This window comes from Myripristis murdjan, chromosome 9, assembly GCF_902150065.1.
Source record: "Myripristis murdjan chromosome 9, fMyrMur1.1, whole genome shotgun sequence".
NCBI classification, from domain to species: Eukaryota; Metazoa; Chordata; class Actinopteri; order Holocentriformes; family Holocentridae; genus Myripristis; species Myripristis murdjan.
In genome coordinates, this window is record NC_043988.1 from 3,906,642 (window position 1) to 3,926,749 (window position 20,108).

The window sequence follows — 20,108 nt, forward strand, 5'->3', positions numbered from 1 at the left end:
TTCCAGATTTTTCAAAAGCATTTCAACACAAGAAATGACTTATTTAAATAATTTTAAGTACAGTTGTCTTGTAATTCTTTATGTATTTTGCAAAAAAATAAAAAAATAAAAAATCTTTTTTTTTTTGGTACATTTATTGTGTTTTTATTTATAATAATAATAACAGTTTATGAGCAATGTTTTTATTATTTGAGTAACACATTAAAAAATGAATTTGGAAAATAAATGTATTTTTAAGAGATGAATCTGTGTTGGATGAAACTACAGACTAGCTGCTGTAGTTACAACAGTTTCCCCGGAGGGAATATTTACCATACCTCTGTGCGAAGCTGGAGTGTAAATATTAGATTAAGGCGTGGACTTTCAGAACATGATAACGTTGCAAGGAGAAAGAAAAAAAAAAAGAGGGCTGTTTGCTCAGCTTTCAACATTATTTTTATTCACAAGCTTATTTTGAGTTTCCACAGACAAAATCTGTTTTAAATAAGCATTTAAAGTAACATTTCTTTTTTCCACTCGAGAAAGAATAAAGAAAAATTCTTCATCAGTCCTCCAGTGTGGGGAATGGTTCTTGACAAAGCTTCATGAAAACTTACTACAACTGGGCAGAAACAACCCAGCCTTCCTCAACTATCTGAAATACAAAAAGTAAGCGCTGAACCTGCACTTAAAACAAATAAATATTGACAATATTTCATCTGAACTGAGCTGTAAGAGCTGGCTTGGGAAATTATTACAATTAATTCCCTTTACTGCAATACAGATGATGACTCACATTAAGTTTCAGGTGCCACAAAGACAATAAGATTCTTACAAGCATGACCATATACTGTCGAAGTGATGCCCCAGGGAGGCAAAAAAACCTTGCCATAACCATCATCATATCAACAATTGGCATGAGTGCCAATATTACAATAGAAAAGTCAAACAGTCCAAAAGAATCACAGTTTAGCGGTAAGGCAGTTTGCGGGCTCTGTCAGTCACTGTCGTACTCCTCGATCAGCAGCTCCTCCTCCTCCAGGTCTTGGCCTGTGGTGGGCCGGGGCTGGCTGGCCGGCAGACCACCACCTTGCCCTGCTTGGCCTCCATCAGCCTCCTCCTCTTCTTCCTCCTCACTGTTCACCTCGAACAGGCCTGGCTCTTTGTCTGTCAGGACCTCCAGTTTCAACCTGGAAAGACACAACAGAAAGCGACATGCAGACACAAAGAGAGACAGATCAAAACAGGGAACAAAGTGCAGTCTAATACATCACGATGGCACTTTACTCAAGAGTCTGCAGGTTTCAATCCAACCAAAAACTACAGCACCCGGCTACACTGAGCAGAGCGGAGTGACACTGAAAACTCACAACAAACCTCACAACATTACTGTACATTCATGAACTACCTGAGGACTAACTGTTACATATCAACTTGCCCTTTGTTTGATTTGAAAGAATCATCAGTCTCCTGATAAGAAAGCATAACAAGTAATGATAGAAGAGGAAGAAGCAGAAGAACAAACAATATCACCAAGTAGCCAATATAATTATTAATCAAATGTAGACTGTAGCCTACAACAATGTACTTTATCTTACTGCATGTGCAATCTGAATGCACATAAAATTTAAATCTGAAAGTAAAATATGTTGTTATTTAACTGCATCCATCATCTGTTGCTCACAGAGCACAGGATACTCTGATCTCATTCCTCATGGCAGTGTAATTCACTGTTGTGTGATGCAACTGGCTCAACTGGTTCTTGTCATTTGCAATATTGAAATAAAATAGGTTATTAATTTTATGTCAGCAAATTTGCACCTTCTCCAACATAAATTACAATGAGTTTCAGTGTTCACAGAGTTTCAGAGAGGACTACAGTGTACAGTGGAATTTGGTGTCGCTTAATGACAAATACAGATCATGTTCCACTTCTTAATCCATCACTTTGGTACATTAAGGAAAACTAGTTTACCAGCAGTGTGCCGCACTCTGGTGGGTATGTAGCTGTTTATAGCACTCAGAAAATGTTTAGATATTTTGCAGAAGCCATGTAGAATATCACTAAAGTACATTTACATTCATAACATAAAAAAGTAAGTTACTGAATCGACAGCATGCTGCTAATTTGTTGTATTAATCAGGTGGTGAGCAACACAATGTGAAGTGAGAAGATACATAAACTCCAAGATTTTACTACAGGCTCAGGCTCGACGTTACAGATTTGGAATTGGACTGATTTATATTGCATTAATGCAATCCAAATCCCCATAGGTAAAACAAACACATGAATAAAAGAAAAAAAATGTTAAAGTTCACTTTTCCAAACAGTAAGTCAGTTAGCACTAACAGCTAGCAGCTACACCCGTTTTTGGGCGACTGTCAATTTTAGTGAAATTTATCAAGGTAGTTTGATGTTGAGTAAGATGAAACAAATAATTCTGATTCATCAGCAGCTGTTCCTTCAAGTGAGGAGTAAAGTGAGGCTACAATTCAGCAGAGAAGAGCAGGATGCAGTCAGCAGTGAGGGAGTAAAGGTCCTTTTTGAATGTATGTTAAGAACTCGCACAGACACACCATTAGACAATTTACCATCTCCAATTCACCTGGCCTGCATGTGTTTGGACTGTATGGAGAAACCAACAGCAACAATTTCAAAGTGTTCTCAACCGGTTAAATAAAGGTTTGATTAAAAAAAATGCAGGTGATCTCGATCAAAAGTGAGAGAGAGAGAAAGAGAGAGAGAGAGAGAGAGAGAGAGAGAGATCATATGCATATCATGTCAGTTCAGACTCAGATAATTTAATTATTCCAGCAGGTTTGTGAGGGTCAGGTGGATAAATCAACCTGTAATCTTTCTATGGTATTTCTGTGGTAACTGTATGACATCTAGGGCTTGAAAGGATGTATTTAATCATGCCAGGCACAAAAATAAAGAAAGAGGGTTGCCTCCATATTTTATATGGGAATAAAACACTGCATTTTGCCAATACATATTTTAGAGAAATAAAAATCATGTTTTTAGGTGAGCTCATGCCATGGGCAGCTGAGCTCTCCCTGGCTCCCCTGTGGTTCCCACCCTCCAGGTAGTTTTTTTATTCATTAACCAGCTGATTTATAGTCGACCTGCACTTCAATTTGCATTTGATCCATCAGCCGACAGTTCAGCTGCACTGGGCATAGTTGGGTAAGATATTTTCTCTATTGGAAAAGTGACTGTCTGGCTGGTGTCGGGGGTGCTGGGCTGGACCAGAGCTGAAGACAGACGAATTCAGGTGAGTAGGCGGCCCTTCCTGGGACACAAGTATGTATACACTGTTTACAGCAGTACTTAGAGGTGTCAGCTGGTGATCGAATCGCGCAGGACAGATGTTTAATACCAGGTGGAAATAGGGTTGATGTGTGTGCTCTGTTTCTTTTGTTGTTTGAGAACATGCAAATGCTTCTGCTGTGAGGCCACAATGCTGCCCTTCATTTGACATCAAGGCTTAAAGTTCAATTCAGTAGTGATCACATTCAGTTTCAAACAGAGGCTTACAAATTTGATGTTTGACTAATTTAAACTGCATGATTCAATCTCTGCTGGCACTACTGCTTTCCATGAAGCTGTTCACATCACTGGATAATGTGAGCAGCAGCTGCCTGCAGTGTTTTGTCGGACTGAAACCCTGCACGCTGTTGGGTTGGAAACCACTGGATTAAGGGAGATCAGATGTCTGCTGTGTGCTGTACCTGCCACGGGACAGCCTCAGCGGGAGCTGACCAACATCCTGGATAAAGGTGATCTGAGCTAAAGGACAGAAAGTGAAGCACAACATGATTATTTAAATGAACCAGCACAAACTTCACCAGCAATTACACTCACCATGTAGCTTCTTCCAGTACTAAATCAGTTTTATAATTTGGGGGGAAAAAAATTGTGTTGTTATTATTACCATGGAGAGAAAAATCTATATAATATATATAAAAATATATATATACAGTACAGGCCAAAAGTTTGGATACACCTTCTCATTCAATGCGTTTTCTTTATTTTCATGACTATTTACATTGTAGATTCTCACTGAAGTCATCAAAACTATGAATGAACACGTGGAGTTATGTACTAAACAAAAAAAGGTGAAATAACTGAAAACATGTTTTATATTCTAGTTTCTTCAAAATAGCCACCCTTTGCTCTGATTACTGCTTTGCACACTCTTGGCATTCTCTCAATGAGCTTCATGAGGTCGTCACCTGAAATGGTTTTCACTTCACAGGTGTGCCTTATCAGGGTTAATTAGTGGAATTTCTTGCTTTATCAATGGGGTTGGGACCATCAGTTGTGTTGTGCAGAAGTCAGGTTACTACACAGCCGACAGCCCTATTGGACAACTGTTTTGCAATTTTCCGGACTGACTGACCTTCATTTCTTAAAGTAATGATCGCCACTCGTTTTTCTTTAGTTAGCTGATTGGTTCTTGCCATAATATGAATTTTAACAGTTGTCCAATAGGGCTGTCGGCTGTGTAGTAACCTGACTTCTGCACAACACAACTGATGGTCCCAACCCCATTGATAAAGCAAGAAATTCCACTAATTAACCCTGATAAGGCACACCTGTGAAGTGAAAACCATTTCAGGTGACTACCTCTTGAAGCTCATGGAGAGAATGCCAAGAGTGTGCAAAGCAGTAATCAGAGCAAAGGGTGGCTATTTTGAAGAAACTAGAATATAAAACATGTTTTCAGTTATTTCACCTTTTTTTGTTAAGTACATAACTCCACATGTGTTCATTCATAGTTTTGATTCCTTCAGTGAGAATCTACAATGTAAATAGTCATGAAAATAAAGAAAACGCATTGAATGAGAAGGTGTGTCCAAACTTTTGGCCTGTACTGTAAGTCAAGAACTGACTATATGGATAATTTACAAAGAGAATGCATTGTCCCCCTCATTTACAGCAGATATTTATTCCTAAATTTCCAATAGTTCTATATTTTTAATTTAAGATTTATTTTGTCATTTATTTAACAATACTAAAATAACTTCTGTACTAACTCTGAATAGCATTTACATGAAGGCATTAAATACAGATGGAAGGACATGATAGAGTATGGGAAAAGATGACAGACATTTTGTTTACTGTAATCTTAGTATTAATCAGGGAGGTCTCACAAAGTCAAATTTAAGACTAGAATTTTTTTTTTTTTTTTTTTAAATTGAATATGCCCATTGGATTTTGGGTTTAGCACTCCACTGAGAATCATTATTGAAGTACAACCTTTCCTTCCAACATTAAATTTAAATCTCTTTGTAAGACCCTTTTAAGGCTACCTGGAACTGAAGTGAAGAAAAACCAATCAAAACAACTGCTGTGCTACATGAAGTCAGGACCCATACTGTACTACAGACCCTGCTCTGTTTTAAGCTGTGAAACAAATTAACATCTAGCAGAAAGAAACCTACTATGAAAAAGGAAAAGAAAAAAAACCTGGACTAACTGGATTTAACACATTAATATTTTTAAGGTCTTAAATTTAGCCAATGTATTCCATCCACCTATCTGTCACACGGTTCAACAGCGTTGTGATTTTTGCTGGTGTGTACAGTGTATACGTGTTTGTGTGTCTCTGTCACCTTGGTTCCTCAAAGGGTTGGTGAGCTTTGCCAGGTAGGGCAGCAGCTCAGTCTGCAGGCTGACAGGAGTTAGACAGAAGTCGGCGAACAGAGAGCGGGCAGCCAGGCTGTTCTCACGATACTGAAGAGGAACAACACAGTTTATACTGATTACTCCACTTAACACTGTTTGACCTTTAGCTCTATAAGCTACCACTTACTTCTTAATTTAAACAACTGAACTTATAATACAGTTGCTCTCAAGAAAATTAGTTTGGGGGATTTAAGGGGCAGTTCACCCATTCTGACAAATTTAAATTATTATTATTATTATTATTATTATTATTTTAGCCATTTCAGGCTGTAAAAATTCTTCTCCTCATAATCAAACTCAGACTTTTTCTATTTAACAATTTGTGTGGATTAAGGCAGTTATTTTTAAGAATGTTAGCTGGGGGGAAGTCCACCTCAATGGCAGGTGGCTAACAGTTAGCATTTGGAGCATCCAGCCAGTATCCAGCACTCAGTAAGAGGAGGATAGCACCACTACTGTCCTACACAACAGCTAGGGGGGGAGTAATAGCATATTTTTCAGAATGGGTGAATTATCCCTTTAAATAGACTTCAAAATAACCAACATTAAACAGCATCTAAATTCAACTTAATCTGAGCTAGCACTAAAAATGTCATTTGAATCCATGCAGTGAAACCACTAAACACTGACAGTGGTGCACACCATGGCTTGAAAAAATGCGCCCACAGGCTCAAAGCACAGTTAAGTGAATTTACCAACGCACATTTTGCCTTGTTGGTCAGTTGCAGCTACATGGTCAAGCCTTCATTACCTTCTTGCTGACAAGCAGCCAGTTGGGTTTGTGCAGCGGTCTGAATCCGACAGACACTTGTGTGGAGTTGGAGTGAAGGAGACCCCTGGTGGCCACTGAGGGACCGTACTCCCCCAGGCTGCTGCGATTCTGAAAACAGCACAGCACAGTAAGACGTTAACAGATTCAATCAGACATGGAGCATGGTGCTGATAGACATGTACAAGTTACATCTAATTCAAACTTATGCAATCATTTCAACTGATAAATGATGTATAGAGTATCAAAAATTAACACCTTTGATCTGATTGTACTAGGGATGTCACAACACAGATGCTGGGTAGCTGATACCAAAAGCACTGAAATTCCCCAATACAATACAATATAAACACAGAAATACAATGCAAACACAGAAATCTTGTTCAGCACACACTGCTTAATTTGGACTGTATGGTTTTTAGAATGTTGATATCGGTGGCAATTTTTATGACATCTCCAGACTGTGCTAGCCACAACTCTCTCACAGTTTCAGGTCTGTTTGAATGTTTGTTATGTTTAGGGGGAGAGACACTGACGGTCCAGTCGGCAGTGAGGAAGTCAGCATCAGACAGATACTCGCTGGCCCGGACCACATCTTCCACCTCGGAGAAGAAGTCCAGGTAGTTCTGGTGGAGGTACAGGTTAAAGAACTCCCCAGACATGTGCGAGCGCTCCACCACCACCTGGACACACAAACAGAGGAGGAATTCGGAGTGTACATAACAAAACACGAGCCATATCAGCTGCTTTTCACGTGTTTATGTTCAAACATAGTAATTAGGTACCTCAGGGTCTACGAGCAGTGTCTGTCTGTGGTGTTGTGACAGATGAGACGGCAGGCCGGGCCCATGGCAGCCTCCAGCACCCTCCGTGTTTCCTCCTGTCCATCAGAGACAACAGTCAGTGTAAACTACCTGAGGACAGAAGGGTGCTTTAAGAGTCTAATGTTATAGTTTGGCCACAATCTGTTTCTACACTTAAGTTACATCGGGTTTTTTCCCCACTGAATCATATTTTAAATCAACCAAAGCCAGGCTGGCACAACCATTTTCTTCACTAGTGAAAAATTGGTGCAATAAAGGACTGTATTCCAGGTTTAGGGGGGGAAAAAAGGAAATGGGTATCAGTGTCTCCTGATTCTGTATATAATCAAACCCTGTGAGGGAATTCAGTTTGTGGAAACAGTGGATTCTGCTAAGGCATGCTGTGTGATATCACAGCTGATTTAGACATCCCACACAAACTCAATATCAGAGTAAAAACAGCACATCTTTGCTCCCATAGTGTGAGACGGTCAACATGTCACATCCCGATCTCCTGATGCAGTCTGGGACATCTCGGTCATTTCCCCAACATGTTTTTGTTGTAGCTCTTCTGGTGCGAGAGGGTGCAGCGAGCTCATTTGTCACACTGACCAACTGGATTGCAGCAGGATATGACATTACTCTGTTTATTCTTAAGCAAACAGACAAGCAGACAAATACAGCGGGCGTGACTGCATTTTTTTATGGAATGTCTCACCTCAAGCTCTGTTTGACCTGACCCTAAACCCCAGTCTTGTTCTTTCCATCCATACAGCTTAACACACAAACAAACAAAAAAATGCAGCCAGGTGATGCATAATTGATGTTGTCTTTACTGGTCATACCACACAGGCATCTACACTAACAACTCCTCTGGCTTTCTCTAGTGAGTTCTAGCCCCGCGAGGCACGGCCTTTGAGATTTCAACTACCATTTGAAGCCTGACTCACTCCCTATGCAGTCCACTATTTTGATTGAAGACGAGATTTAGCAGCTCGGTAAATCAGCAAGTGTGAGATGTCCAGCAACTGCTGGCAGTTTAATGTGCCTCTGCCTGAGACTCCTGCAAGTCCAACAACCACATTAATTTCCAATGTTCCAATAAAACCCATTAGGATGGGTTTAACCCACACTGCTCTCTGTCCATGGGTGGGATCGGAGTCAAATTACAGACATCAAGCAAACCAAGAGCTTCAGGTAAGGTTTGAAATCTGGCTATCCTTTAGGGATAGTGTGTGTTTTTTCGACTATGACTGTGGGCCAAACTTTGTATCTGTCCACCTCAGATTCCAAATACAAACAGGATTATTGCAGCTGGGCTTCAGGATTCAAATGCCATCACTGAGCCTCTGAATGAGGATGTTGCTCTGCTAAGGGCAAGCTAAGGCCACGAATACCCAAGGGCTTGAAATAACCACTAGATGTACTTTAATTGCCCAAAACCACTTTAGCACACTGAGGACAAAAAACAAAACAAGTTGTCCTTCAGTTTCAGAAAACTTTACAAATAAATATCATTTTTGTGGGGGATAAAGTAAGAGAAAGGTTTTGAATATTTTCCTTTCAGCATCAAAACCAATCCACATTACTGCAGAAGCAAAGGGCAGCTGATGATGATGTTGGTTCATGAAGTTGATGGGAATCCTCTCAGGTCTACAGCTGCATTCAGTCAAAGGTACAGCCTCCTCTGGCTGCTGTTTTGTAGCAACACAACATCTGAGTGCACCAGGTAATCCAAGCCAATATGATGCCAACCAGCTCTCATTATTTTGCGAATCCTTGTTTTATCTGAAAACATTTTTTTAAATCTAAAACCTAGCACACCCAAACCAACTGAATCAAGAATGCAGCTGTGGAAATCACATAGACTAAAACAGCATCTACATCCTGTATTAGATCACTGTAATTATCGAAACACTAAACAGTTTCAGTTAAAATATTTTCATTTATTTGTTTCAGCCTAGCTAATAATACACCATACTATTATGGAATGGCTCGGCTATTTTTTGCCATTTAATTAAAACTGATTAACAATAAACTTAATTGTTTTCTTAATAAATAAAATCATCAACTGTTTTCTGTGTATGTAGGTACTGAGCTCTACTGAAATATTGATTGATTATACTGAACCTGTATCTTTTATAAAAGGATGTTGGTAATCTTCCATCATATATTCTCATGTTATCTGGGGTTATTATATTGATGCCTTGACTTATTGGTGTTGGGTGACTCACGCTTGCAGTGCAGGATTTTCCCCAATGCTCTGAACAGGAAAAGAGAAGCATCTTTTCCTCCGATTGCCTGCTCTTCTTCCTGCTCCTTTGTCTCTTTGTTCTTCCTCTTCCTCATAGTTGTCGTGGAAGTTACTTTGCCTAATGAGGTGGCAGATCTGTCCTTCTTCTTCCCCCACAGCCCCTTTTCCAGTGACATATCTGAAAAGTGTGTATGATGAGGAAAACTTCAGATGCGACTGGATTCACAGAATTTTATGTTTTATTAGAGGACATATCAATCTCAAGGACCTGCTATCTTCTTTAATAATGGAAAATTCACTGCATGATATTTATCTATAATATGGCTACATGTACCTCACGTCAACAGTTTTAATTTTCTGCAGTTTGTTAGTTTGTGTTCCTGTTTTTGTGGCTGTGGATGGAAGGCTAAAACAGATTTAAAAAAGGTGCATTTTCAGATTTGCTTGGCTTAGTATCAATACAGCCTAAGAATTGCCTGGAATTTCAGGGTAATGATGTCCTCAAAGTTCAAACAGCCACCCCTGGCTGCTAACATGCTAAGCTGCCTTGGACATCTTTAAATAAATGAATGGATAAATGAGTTGAGATGAAAGTGCTACATGCGAGCTGTGTGCTGTGCTGATTCCTGCTGACCTGGGAGAGAGGAGAACTGCAGACTGTTGATGGCACTGCGAATATCTCCTGAACTTCCTGAACACAGCATCTCCAGCACACTTTGGTCAGGAACAGATACCCGCCCTCCGCTCTGCTTACACACAGGTGAAGATGGAGACAGGTCAAAATACATTCACACACGTACCAAAGTATTGAATAAAGTGCAATGTTTTCTGTCACCTTTCCTGCCTCCAAGGTGGCGATGCGAACGAGGACCTTCATCATCGTGGTTGGAGCCACCGGGTTGAAACTGGAAACACAGAAACACAAACTTGCTAATCAACGGTTTAAACTACAACTCCGTATTACAAGGATAACTGCCTTTTGAGTTATCCTTCAAGTATTGTACTTCAATACAACAGGGTCTTCGTGGTCAAATGTAGGTCTACATGAGGACCAGAGAACACCACCCTAAAAGCCAGCAATGTTGTGTTTGGTAACCTGATGCAGCTGATGCCCAGCTCTTCCTGGATCTCTTTGGGGAACAGAAACCTGGAGCTGCTGTCTCCACTCAGACTGTCCGACACTATAAACACCAAGGGACATCTGCTGGTTTTCACAAACCTCCTGAAAAACACACAGCAGGACACATTCTCACACATTTGAAAGACATAGATTAACAGACTGATTCATGGATACATATTACACTGAATACAGTCACTGTGATATGCTTAAACTGACACTTCACCCATTTTGAAAAAATTGATATTATTTCTCTTCCCCTCTAGCTGTTCTGTAGGACAGTAGTGGTGCTCTCTTCCTCTCATTGTTACTGAGTGCTGGATTCTGGCTTGATGCTCCACATGCTAACTGTTAGCCTCCTGACACTGAGGTGGACTCCCCCCCCAGCTAACAGTCTGAAAAGTAACCACCTTAATCCAGTCAAAAAAAGTTTTCTAAGGTTTTCAAAAAAGGTTGCCTATTCCTACAGGATCCCAATAATCTAAATTCCACTGGACAAAAATACTGCATTCAAATGAAAGTGACAATAAAATTGCTGTATAGTGCCGGCAGTGTGCAATGTAACATGTTTACACACCAGTAGAATCTCTCTGCTTTTCACGATTAATGTATCAGAGATAGAAATGTTTGTAGCATTTTTAGGCAGTTTGCCAACTGGCTATAAAACAGGGCTTATTATAAACATACAACTGACTAATAGGTCTATGCAATGCAATAACCTCACTGTTGTATGCTGATTAATCTCAACTTTTACTGTATTTGGAACTGAGATTGTTTCTGTGTAAACCACTGCATTTATAATCCATCACTGCAGCCTTGAGGAAGAACTTTAGCCTCAATGTGTCAACACAATATTGTACCAGAGGAAAGTCTACCCATTTTCAATAACACATTTTGATTCTGTGTTTTGTAATACTGAAATTTATTCATTGTAACAGTTTGTTTTTCTTAGGAGAAGAACAATTAATTTCTGATTTTTATGGTCTAGGCTTCTTAACACATTGAAAATATCAGCAGTCTCTATTAGGGCCAATACAATCCCACAAGTAGGCCTATTTATAGTGTGTGAATTGTAATGTTTATTTTATTATTTTCAGCTATCTCTATTGCTTCTTTTTAAATCACAGTTGTGTGTTTACACTGAATATCCTAGTCACTGATTAATAACTTTTGCTGTTGCAACTATTTAATATCTCCCTGGGGATCAAAACTTTAATATTATCCCAAATTGTCTGATCTGGATCTGTCCATGTGATAAATGATTGACTGTTCCTCTTTCATGTGAATGTGCTCAGAGTGAAATTAGATAAACATGGCTTGAACGAGCAAGTTGTTTATTACTTTCATGCTTCTACTTAACCATGAACGCCTCTGTTAGGTTTTGTGAAGCCAGTTAACAAGACGAGAGCCTGACTTTGTTGAACTCCTTCCATGACCCAGGCAGGCCCTGGGCTTCCTGTCTGAATGTAGGCTAAAGGGTAAACCTGGCCCACTCTCACCTCAGGATATCATGCAGGCTTCCTGGATGCCTGTAGAACTGGTTTGGAAAGTCCTGGGGAGGGACAAGTGGAAAGCAAGTGTTTATTGACAAGCACATCCATCTGAACAAAGTTGTGGTTAATATTGGCCTTAAATATCAACCAGTAGGAATGTCCACCTCTGATAGGGTGGAGGCACCTTCATGATCAAGCACCAAAGTCGTCCAGAAAAAACAGAAATGTTCAACTCGGACGGGACTAAAATCACTGAGGACATATTGGCACCTTGCATTTATTCACTGATTGGACAATAATGTTTTCTACCTCTTCATTTAAAAGTGTGGGCTTTGATCCAGTTATTTTCAACCTGAACCATATTTTCCTAGTTTTTGCCATCATGACGATTTGCTGTGTTAAAAATGACATCTCTTGGGCTATGGATTATGTCAAGCATTTGTGCCACTGTTTTTGGAAAGAGCTGTTGCTGCCGAGTTCCTCACGTCTTTTTTTACCTGGATGGATAGACTGCACTAGGGGGAGGAGGTATTTCTTGTATTTTGGGTGAACTGTTACAATGCAGCAGCTAAAAATCCATCCCTAATCTGTGTGATGACTGACCTCTGCTGGTGAAAAGGTCTAAGGACAGAGGATGTTGTATTTTTCTGTAAAGCCCTTTGGGACAAATTTCTAATTTGTGATTGTGGGCTATACAAATAAATAAAATTGAATAAAATTGAATTGAATTGAATTGAAAGTAGGGTGCCTGGTCTTTGGTGGCAGGTGATGTTGCCACCTGTTGTTCTCTGTGGAGGCTTAGTTGCTCTTTAATGGCGGTCTTAGGTGTTTGACTAAGGTGCTGCTGACATGATACAACCGGTTTAGATTATATGTAATGTGCATCCAATCCAGTCTCCTCAAAATGGCTGTCTATAGCCCTGAACACATGGGATTAGTTTCCCAAACAACATTTGAGTTTTAATAACTAATATGGGATGTCTGTAATTTCATGTAGCACCAAAGACGTCCAGAAAAAACAGAAATGTTCAACTCGGACAAGACTAAAATCACTGAGGACATCTGTTATACCTGAAATTAGCTGGTGCCCCCATGTAAAACTAATCCCTTCTGAACAGGACTTATGAAATGAAGATGCAGTGGAAATGCAGGACCCACCTCCACAAGGATAAGCTTCTTGTCTGAGCTACCTCCATCTCCAGCCATCTGCAGGCAGTTGTACTTGTTGGCCCTGAGGAGGAAATCCTGGAACTGGGCAGATTGGCTGCTGGGAAAACCGTTCAACCTCCAGGCTGGGGAGGATCAAGATTTATCGAGTCATTGATAGAACAAAAACAAGTCAAGCTGAAGGTGGAAGGTGGGGATGCTGAATGAGGACATTATACCATTTGCGACACAGCAGCCATGTACTACACAGCTACATCAGTCACCATTATTTTATCTGTGATTTGGCACAGCGAGGTGTGATGTTAGACCTCACCAGGCTCAGAGTCAAATATGTTGACATCTGGGTCCACACTGGAGGGGTTGGTCCACTCCTGCACCCTGAAGCCCAGCTCCCGTGACAAAACCTGCACTGTAGCACTCTTCCCACAGCCAGATGGACCCGTCAGCAACAGGACAGCACCACCCTGTGGACAAAAACAGTAAGGCTCACTTTGAGGGCTTTTTTTGACAATTCCGCAGTGGTTTTGGTTGACATCTTTTGATAATCCAGTGAGTGTTGCAATAAAATCTAGCTTTTCTGAACTTTTTGGTCAGATGTCCTTAGTCGCTGTTATTGATCACACATACCAAACATTCCTGCATGCCGACTGAAGTCAGAGTTTTGTTCAGACACTTGGTTTGGAGCAGTTCAAACAAAAATAAACTGGCTTGGAACCTAAAAAACTGGTTCCCAGCTGGAACCAAAAAAATAGCAGGACCAGAGGCGGGAACAGTGACAACAAGATTGGGCATGTATTGTTCTACCAGGAAAGATGGGGACGACAGAGAAAAGAAAATGTGCAGTGGTCTGCTGCACACTTGCCTTCAATTTGGACATCTCCTGAATTTCAGGAACAGATGAAACGTACTCCTGAAAAAAGTAAATTGTATCTCAAAATTGCTGAAGAGTTGTTGAAGGCAAAAATGATCAACAACGTAAAAAATATGAAGAAGTACAGGGACTCCAAAAATGACCAAGTTAAAAGTGGTGCAAGATGAGGTGAAATGGGGGAGGATTATGAAGTCTTGAGTAATAGAGCAGCAAACCAACAGACTTGGGTTGAAATCAGACTCAGCGATTCTGGAGTCAGTGGCCACGGACCTGGCAACACTGCCATCATAATAGTTCCACTTGCCTGACAACAAAATGAATGTGTACTGCAACTCAACCTGCTACAGCAAAAAATTGAAATTGGTGATATCCAAACAGCGTAAGACGCTACACTTCTTTATCTGCATAATAAGCAGAAAAGATGAGAAGAGCCTTACCAGATTTTAGAGAGACAGTCCCTGGAGTCTGGTGTTAGCCAGGCTCAAAGGGTTACTAACAAACATGACTTATCCTGTTTTCTACTTTTTAACTGAGGGTTTGCATGGCATTTCAGCATCAATCCAATCAACCAAAAGGCTGTCATTTAAATGTCATCTCTTCAAACTAGCCTGAATTGAAAACTAAATTACAACTGAAAGCATGGTTAAAATCTAAACAATCATGTGATCACTAAATAACGTTTAGGCAGTATGCATTTCTATAATGTTACTTATTAATATTGTATTCTCTTGTTTTTCTATGGTGATGTAATGCTCTGATGTAATGTATTGATGTATTGTATTGACTTGTACTTGGACACTGCTATGAGCTTGGTGTGTACTGTCTCCTGCCCAGGGACTTGTTGGTCTGAGTATACAGTTAGGTCCATAAGTATTTGGACAGTGACACAATATTTATAAATTTGCCCTTGTACACCACCACAGTGGATTTGAAATGGAGTAATCAAAATGTGACTAAAGTGCAGACTTTCAGCTTTAATTTAAGGGGTTGAACAAAAATATGGCATTAACCATTAAGGAATTACAGCCAGTTTTATACATTGTCACCCCATTTTCATAGGCTCAAAAGTAATTGGACAAACCATACATAAGTATATTTATAAAGATTATATTCAAAATTTGAGAGGAAAATCCTTTGCAGTCTATGACTCCTTTAAGTCTGAACCCATGGACACCATCACCAGATTCTGAGTTTCCTTCCTTGAGACGCTCTGCCAAGCCTTTACTGCAGCTCCTTCAGTTGCTGCTTGTTTGTGGGTCTTTCTGCCTTCACTTTGGTCTTCAGCAGGTGAAAAGCAGCTCAGCTGGGTTGAGGTCTAGAGACTGACTCAGCCATTGAAGAATATTCCACTTCTTTGCTCTCAGTAACTCTGGGGTTGCTTTCACAGTGTGTTTTGGGTCATTGACCATCTGAACCGTGAAGCTCCGTCCTATCAGTTTTGTGGCGTTTGGCTGAATCTGAGCAGAGAGTACAGCCCTATAAACATCAGAATTCATCCTGCTACTTCCATCAGCAGTCACATCATCAATAAACACTAGTGACCCAGTTCCATTGGCAGCCAAACATGCCCATGCCATATAACACTGCCTCCACCATGCTGGACAGATGATGTGCTCTGCTTTGGGTCCTGAGCTGTTCCTTTCATTCTCCACACTTTGCTCTTCCCATCAGTCTGGTACAAGTTCAGCTTTGTTTCATCATTAGGCTCAAATGAGCCTAATGATGGCCCCCTTCACCTACATAGACACCAAAGATACATTTCATACCTTTAAGGCTTTAGTGTCAGCATGTGCTCTCATCCAGTTCTCCACCTCCTCTATTTTCTTCTTGTGCACAGCTAGCTCAGCCTATACAAACACACAAACAGAGAACTTTGTTTTTGTCTTCTGACACCACTTTAAAACCAGCTATGCATTGAAAATCAGCACAGTATTTATGATAATAATAAACATAATCATCATCATAATACATACTCATGCAGGCTTAGGTGTATACACACTATTCCCCACAATTTTATTCCTGTCAGCATTCGGCATTTAGACAATCATGGCACTTAAATCCAGAATTCATTTACCAAAAAAAAAAAAAAGTGGGCAATTAATGAATAAATAAAATGAGAGAAAAAAAATTATCTGTGATCAGGATGGAACCTCCATCATATGGACAGCACTGACTGGCTGATAATGGATATATCATATTTATAGTTTAAAAATTATTATCATCATCATCATCATCATCAATTATTATTATCATCAACATCATTAACTATCGTAACTATACTATACTATTCTACTTATTCTATCCTATTCTGTTTTATTATTTTATTATTATTATTATCATTATTATTACTTACTTTATCTGATTTTATTTTAATTGATCTTATCTTATTTTATTGTGTTATCCTACTGTGTTTTTTACCTTTTTATTCTGCTCTTGTTGTGTTATTTTGTGGTGTTTTATCTTGCTGTGCAACACTTTGGAAACCTTGTGTTTGTTAAATTGTGCTATATAAATAAAGTGGATTGGATTGGATTGGATATTCTATAAAATAAAAATATAATTAAATAAAAAAATATTGGCCACTTATATTAGTCTAAGCCCAATCATAGCTGCTCATAAGTGGGTCCCTCATTAGTCAGGCCTGAGACAGAAGAAGTGTCAACAGTTGTCCATGTTGCTGACCTGGCAGCGGGGTGTGTGTCTGTCCACCCAGGGCTCGTCCTGCTCCCTGAGGGGAGGCCCTCTGTCCAGGCAGGTGGTGGAGGAGGAGGTGCTGGCCTCTCCCCTCCTCTTCTTGCTCCTGTTGCTTCCACAGAGTTCATCCTTGGAAAGCCGAGCCTGGCGGCCCTTCCTCACCCCGGAGAGAGCTGATTTCCCCGACAGATCAGTGAAGGATGGGTCCACCCAGCGGTTCACCTGCAGAGGGACAGCATCAGCTCCGGACACAAGTTACACAATCTCTGCCAGAAAGTCACGTTGCGCAAATCTCATTTAATGAACTTACTTTGCTTTGGGCAACCTTTTGTCCCAGAGAAAGCTTGGACATCCTAGGCTTCGGCGCAGCACATTGATATGGGGCAGATGGTCAAACTAGGAGACTGAAATGCAGTCAAGACAGTTGTCTGTGTTATTTCATAATCTGTCCACCATTTTGCTGACTCATTAGACAGAACCTGGTCAGACAATGAGCAAAGTTAGCAAACAAGAACTGGGACAGTGAAGCACTGTGAGTCGGTTAGCTTGACAGAGGATGCAAACAGATAGGGTGTTAAACTGCATGATTTCTAAGACCTATTTAAGATCATGTCTATCCAAATTTAAGACTGATTTTTGGAAAAATCGTTGTTTTCTTATTCAAATGATCATTGCAGGTAAAATAGTATACATTCAGTCTTGAGCTGAGGTCAGTTTTAGGTAGGATTAAAGCTGCAAGCAGCGTTGGACGGGCCCTCGCCCCCCCGCGCACGTCGGGGACGGCACGCGTGTCGAAGCGCAGACAATTTGTCCGTTTGTGCCAGTTTTAAGGGTATTTTTCGGTGCTTTTATTGTGAAAAAGTTTTGGGCTTTTATTTTGAAAGGCCGCGGAAGTCCTGGTGTGTGACCGACAGGACTAATGGCAGCTGCTGCATGATCACACCAAAATGCAGGCACACACACTCACTCACTCACTCACTCACACAAACACACACACACACACACACATACGCACGTGCACACACACACACACGTGCGCACACACACACACACACACACACACACACACACACACACACACACACACACACACACACACACACACACACACACACACACACACACACACACACACACACACGACGCCAACAAAAACCCACTGGTAGTATATTCGCTGCTGGTGCCCCTCTGGCCACTAGCAGCGCCCCTCCAGCAGATGGCGCCCTTAGCATGTCGTAGTGTGTGACTGACTTGAGTACTGGCAGCTGTGTCATGATCACACCAAAATGCAGGCAGACAGAGAAATCCTCATTCAATCCAGTGGAGAAATCCAGAAAACCCACACCTTTTTGAGGTGTCACAGCTCGGTCACCGTTTGAGTTACAGACTTGATTCAAAGCTTAAAAGAGTCACGAGACTCGGATCTATAAATCTCCCATTTACATGATTTTGCTATCTTTTACCGTTTTGGAGTTATGGCAGTTTTAGTTTGAGAGTGTTTTCTGCTCCCTCTGAGCTCTTACAATGGGTGTGTATTGCGCATTCCTGAGGCAGCTAGAGTGAGTCACATGTCCAGGCAGAGTGCAGAGCAGAGCACACCAGAGTCAAAAACGTTTGAAAACTCTTCACAACTCCCACAAACTTGGTCCAATCCACATGAAAACTACATATTTTTGTAGGAATTTTTGTCCTCTTTCCATCTGCATAGTTTTCAAAGCTGTCAGACTTTTACTTTAGACTCCAGGGGCTTAATTAGTGCCAAAAGTCAGCCTCTTCACACCAAACTCCATGGGAAAAAATGAGGTTTTGGCTCTGGTCACTCTGACTTGGAGGTCTTATAAAATCCAAAGTAATCGAGTAATGACGAAATCCTTCAGAACTTTTGTTCAGCACTGTGTCCTCAGTCATCTGTGCAATTTTGAAGCCGCTGGCATTTACGCCCTGGGAGGAGTTAGATTTTGTTCAAAGGCGGCATTTTGGGCGAGAACGTGACTTTGCAACGCAAATTGCAGACTTCCTGTTGGTTTTAGGTCGGGGGTGTCAGCGCGTGAATTGTAGGGCTTGATGAGACCTACATTTCGGCGTTGGTTTGGTCTTTCTAGCACATTCCTGTGGGCTGCAGGGGCTGCCTTTGTGTGCCTAGGTGGCGCTACCGAGCCCATTTTTGCACCTTGGGGGTCTGTTTGACCATTTTATCAAATTTTTCGCCAGACCTGGCCTGTGTGCCGAATTTGGTGAGTTTTGGAGCATGTTTAGGGGGGCAAATTAAGGGTTATTTAGACGTAATAATAATAAAAAGAAGAAGAAGAAGAAAAAACGAAGCAAAAACAATAGGGCTTCGCACTGTTCCAGTGCTCGGGCCCTAAATATGATTGGTTATTGACTACATGACTGTAACAGGATCCACTAGATTTGATAGCAGGCAACTATTGGAATTAATCTAACCAGGACTTCAAAAAAACAGAATTAGGGACAATAAGCCCAAGCATTTCTATGGATTTCTCTCTATAGATGCTACAGTGAAGTCTTGTTTCTTGTGTGCATGCAAATGTATGTGAGGGTAGGGTTAGAAAAGTGGCTTTATGTTCATCTACAGCTTGCATTTTCCCAGCAGGGTAACACCCCCCATACGAGAATAAAAAACTACCTCAAGCTAACACCGAGTCTAGTAAAACTAAAACTAAAACTAAACATTTTGAAACGACAAAAACTAAACTCAAACCAGCAAACTCACTCTGGAAAGGACCGGAGACTAAAGTAAACTGAAAACTAAAAATACAAACGAGCTACAACTTAAAAACTATAGAAAAATACAACATTGTAATAACTCTACTGCGGACAGCCTGGACATGGGCACTACAACAACAACAACAACAACAACAACAACAACAACCAAACCAGCGCTCGGCTGTCTTTACAGAGCTGTGCTAAGCTGCTACACAGGGAGGCAGTGAGGACCAGGCTGGCAGAGTCTTACCTGTCTTACCTGCTGCCCTGTGCCCAGCTCAGGACCTGCTCACCGCTTCTCACTGCTCAGAGCTGAGGGAGCAGCTCCAACTTTAGCAGCTAACTAGCAAAACTTTGTCTGCAAAACTCACCTCGCCTGACCATCTGCGGTGCTGCCACAAACCAGCCCTCGGCCTCTCGTCACTCCAAAAAGACGTCCGGTTATTCTGAGAAACTAATTGTTACATAAAAGACCCTTGCAGTTTACCTAAAACGTGAGAAAACAAGACGAGCCTACCAGAGTTTTACTTTTAAAACCCGGG

At 40.8% G+C, this 20,108-nt stretch overlaps 1 protein-coding gene across 1 annotated transcript; it reads right to left on the reverse strand.

Annotated features, from left to right (window-relative positions):
- Positions 1-423: 423 nt before the first annotated feature.
- Positions 424-20,100, reverse strand: rad17 (RAD17 checkpoint clamp loader component). Its single transcript, XM_030060126.1, has 17 exons — positions 19,938-20,100; positions 17,150-17,243; positions 16,828-17,061; positions 15,912-15,992; positions 13,588-13,738; positions 13,266-13,399; positions 12,114-12,166; positions 10,594-10,719; positions 10,333-10,402; positions 10,132-10,243; positions 9,478-9,675; positions 7,226-7,320; positions 6,977-7,123; positions 6,423-6,551; positions 5,599-5,719; positions 3,712-3,769; positions 424-1,169 (listed from the first exon to the last, which is right to left on the reverse strand). The coding sequence occupies exons 2-17, from the start codon at positions 17,189-17,191 to the stop codon at positions 977-979; spliced, it is 1,944 nt and encodes a 647-aa protein (XP_029915986.1). The 5' UTR covers positions 17,192-17,243; positions 19,938-20,100; the 3' UTR covers positions 424-976.
- Positions 20,101-20,108: the final 8 nt, after the last annotated feature.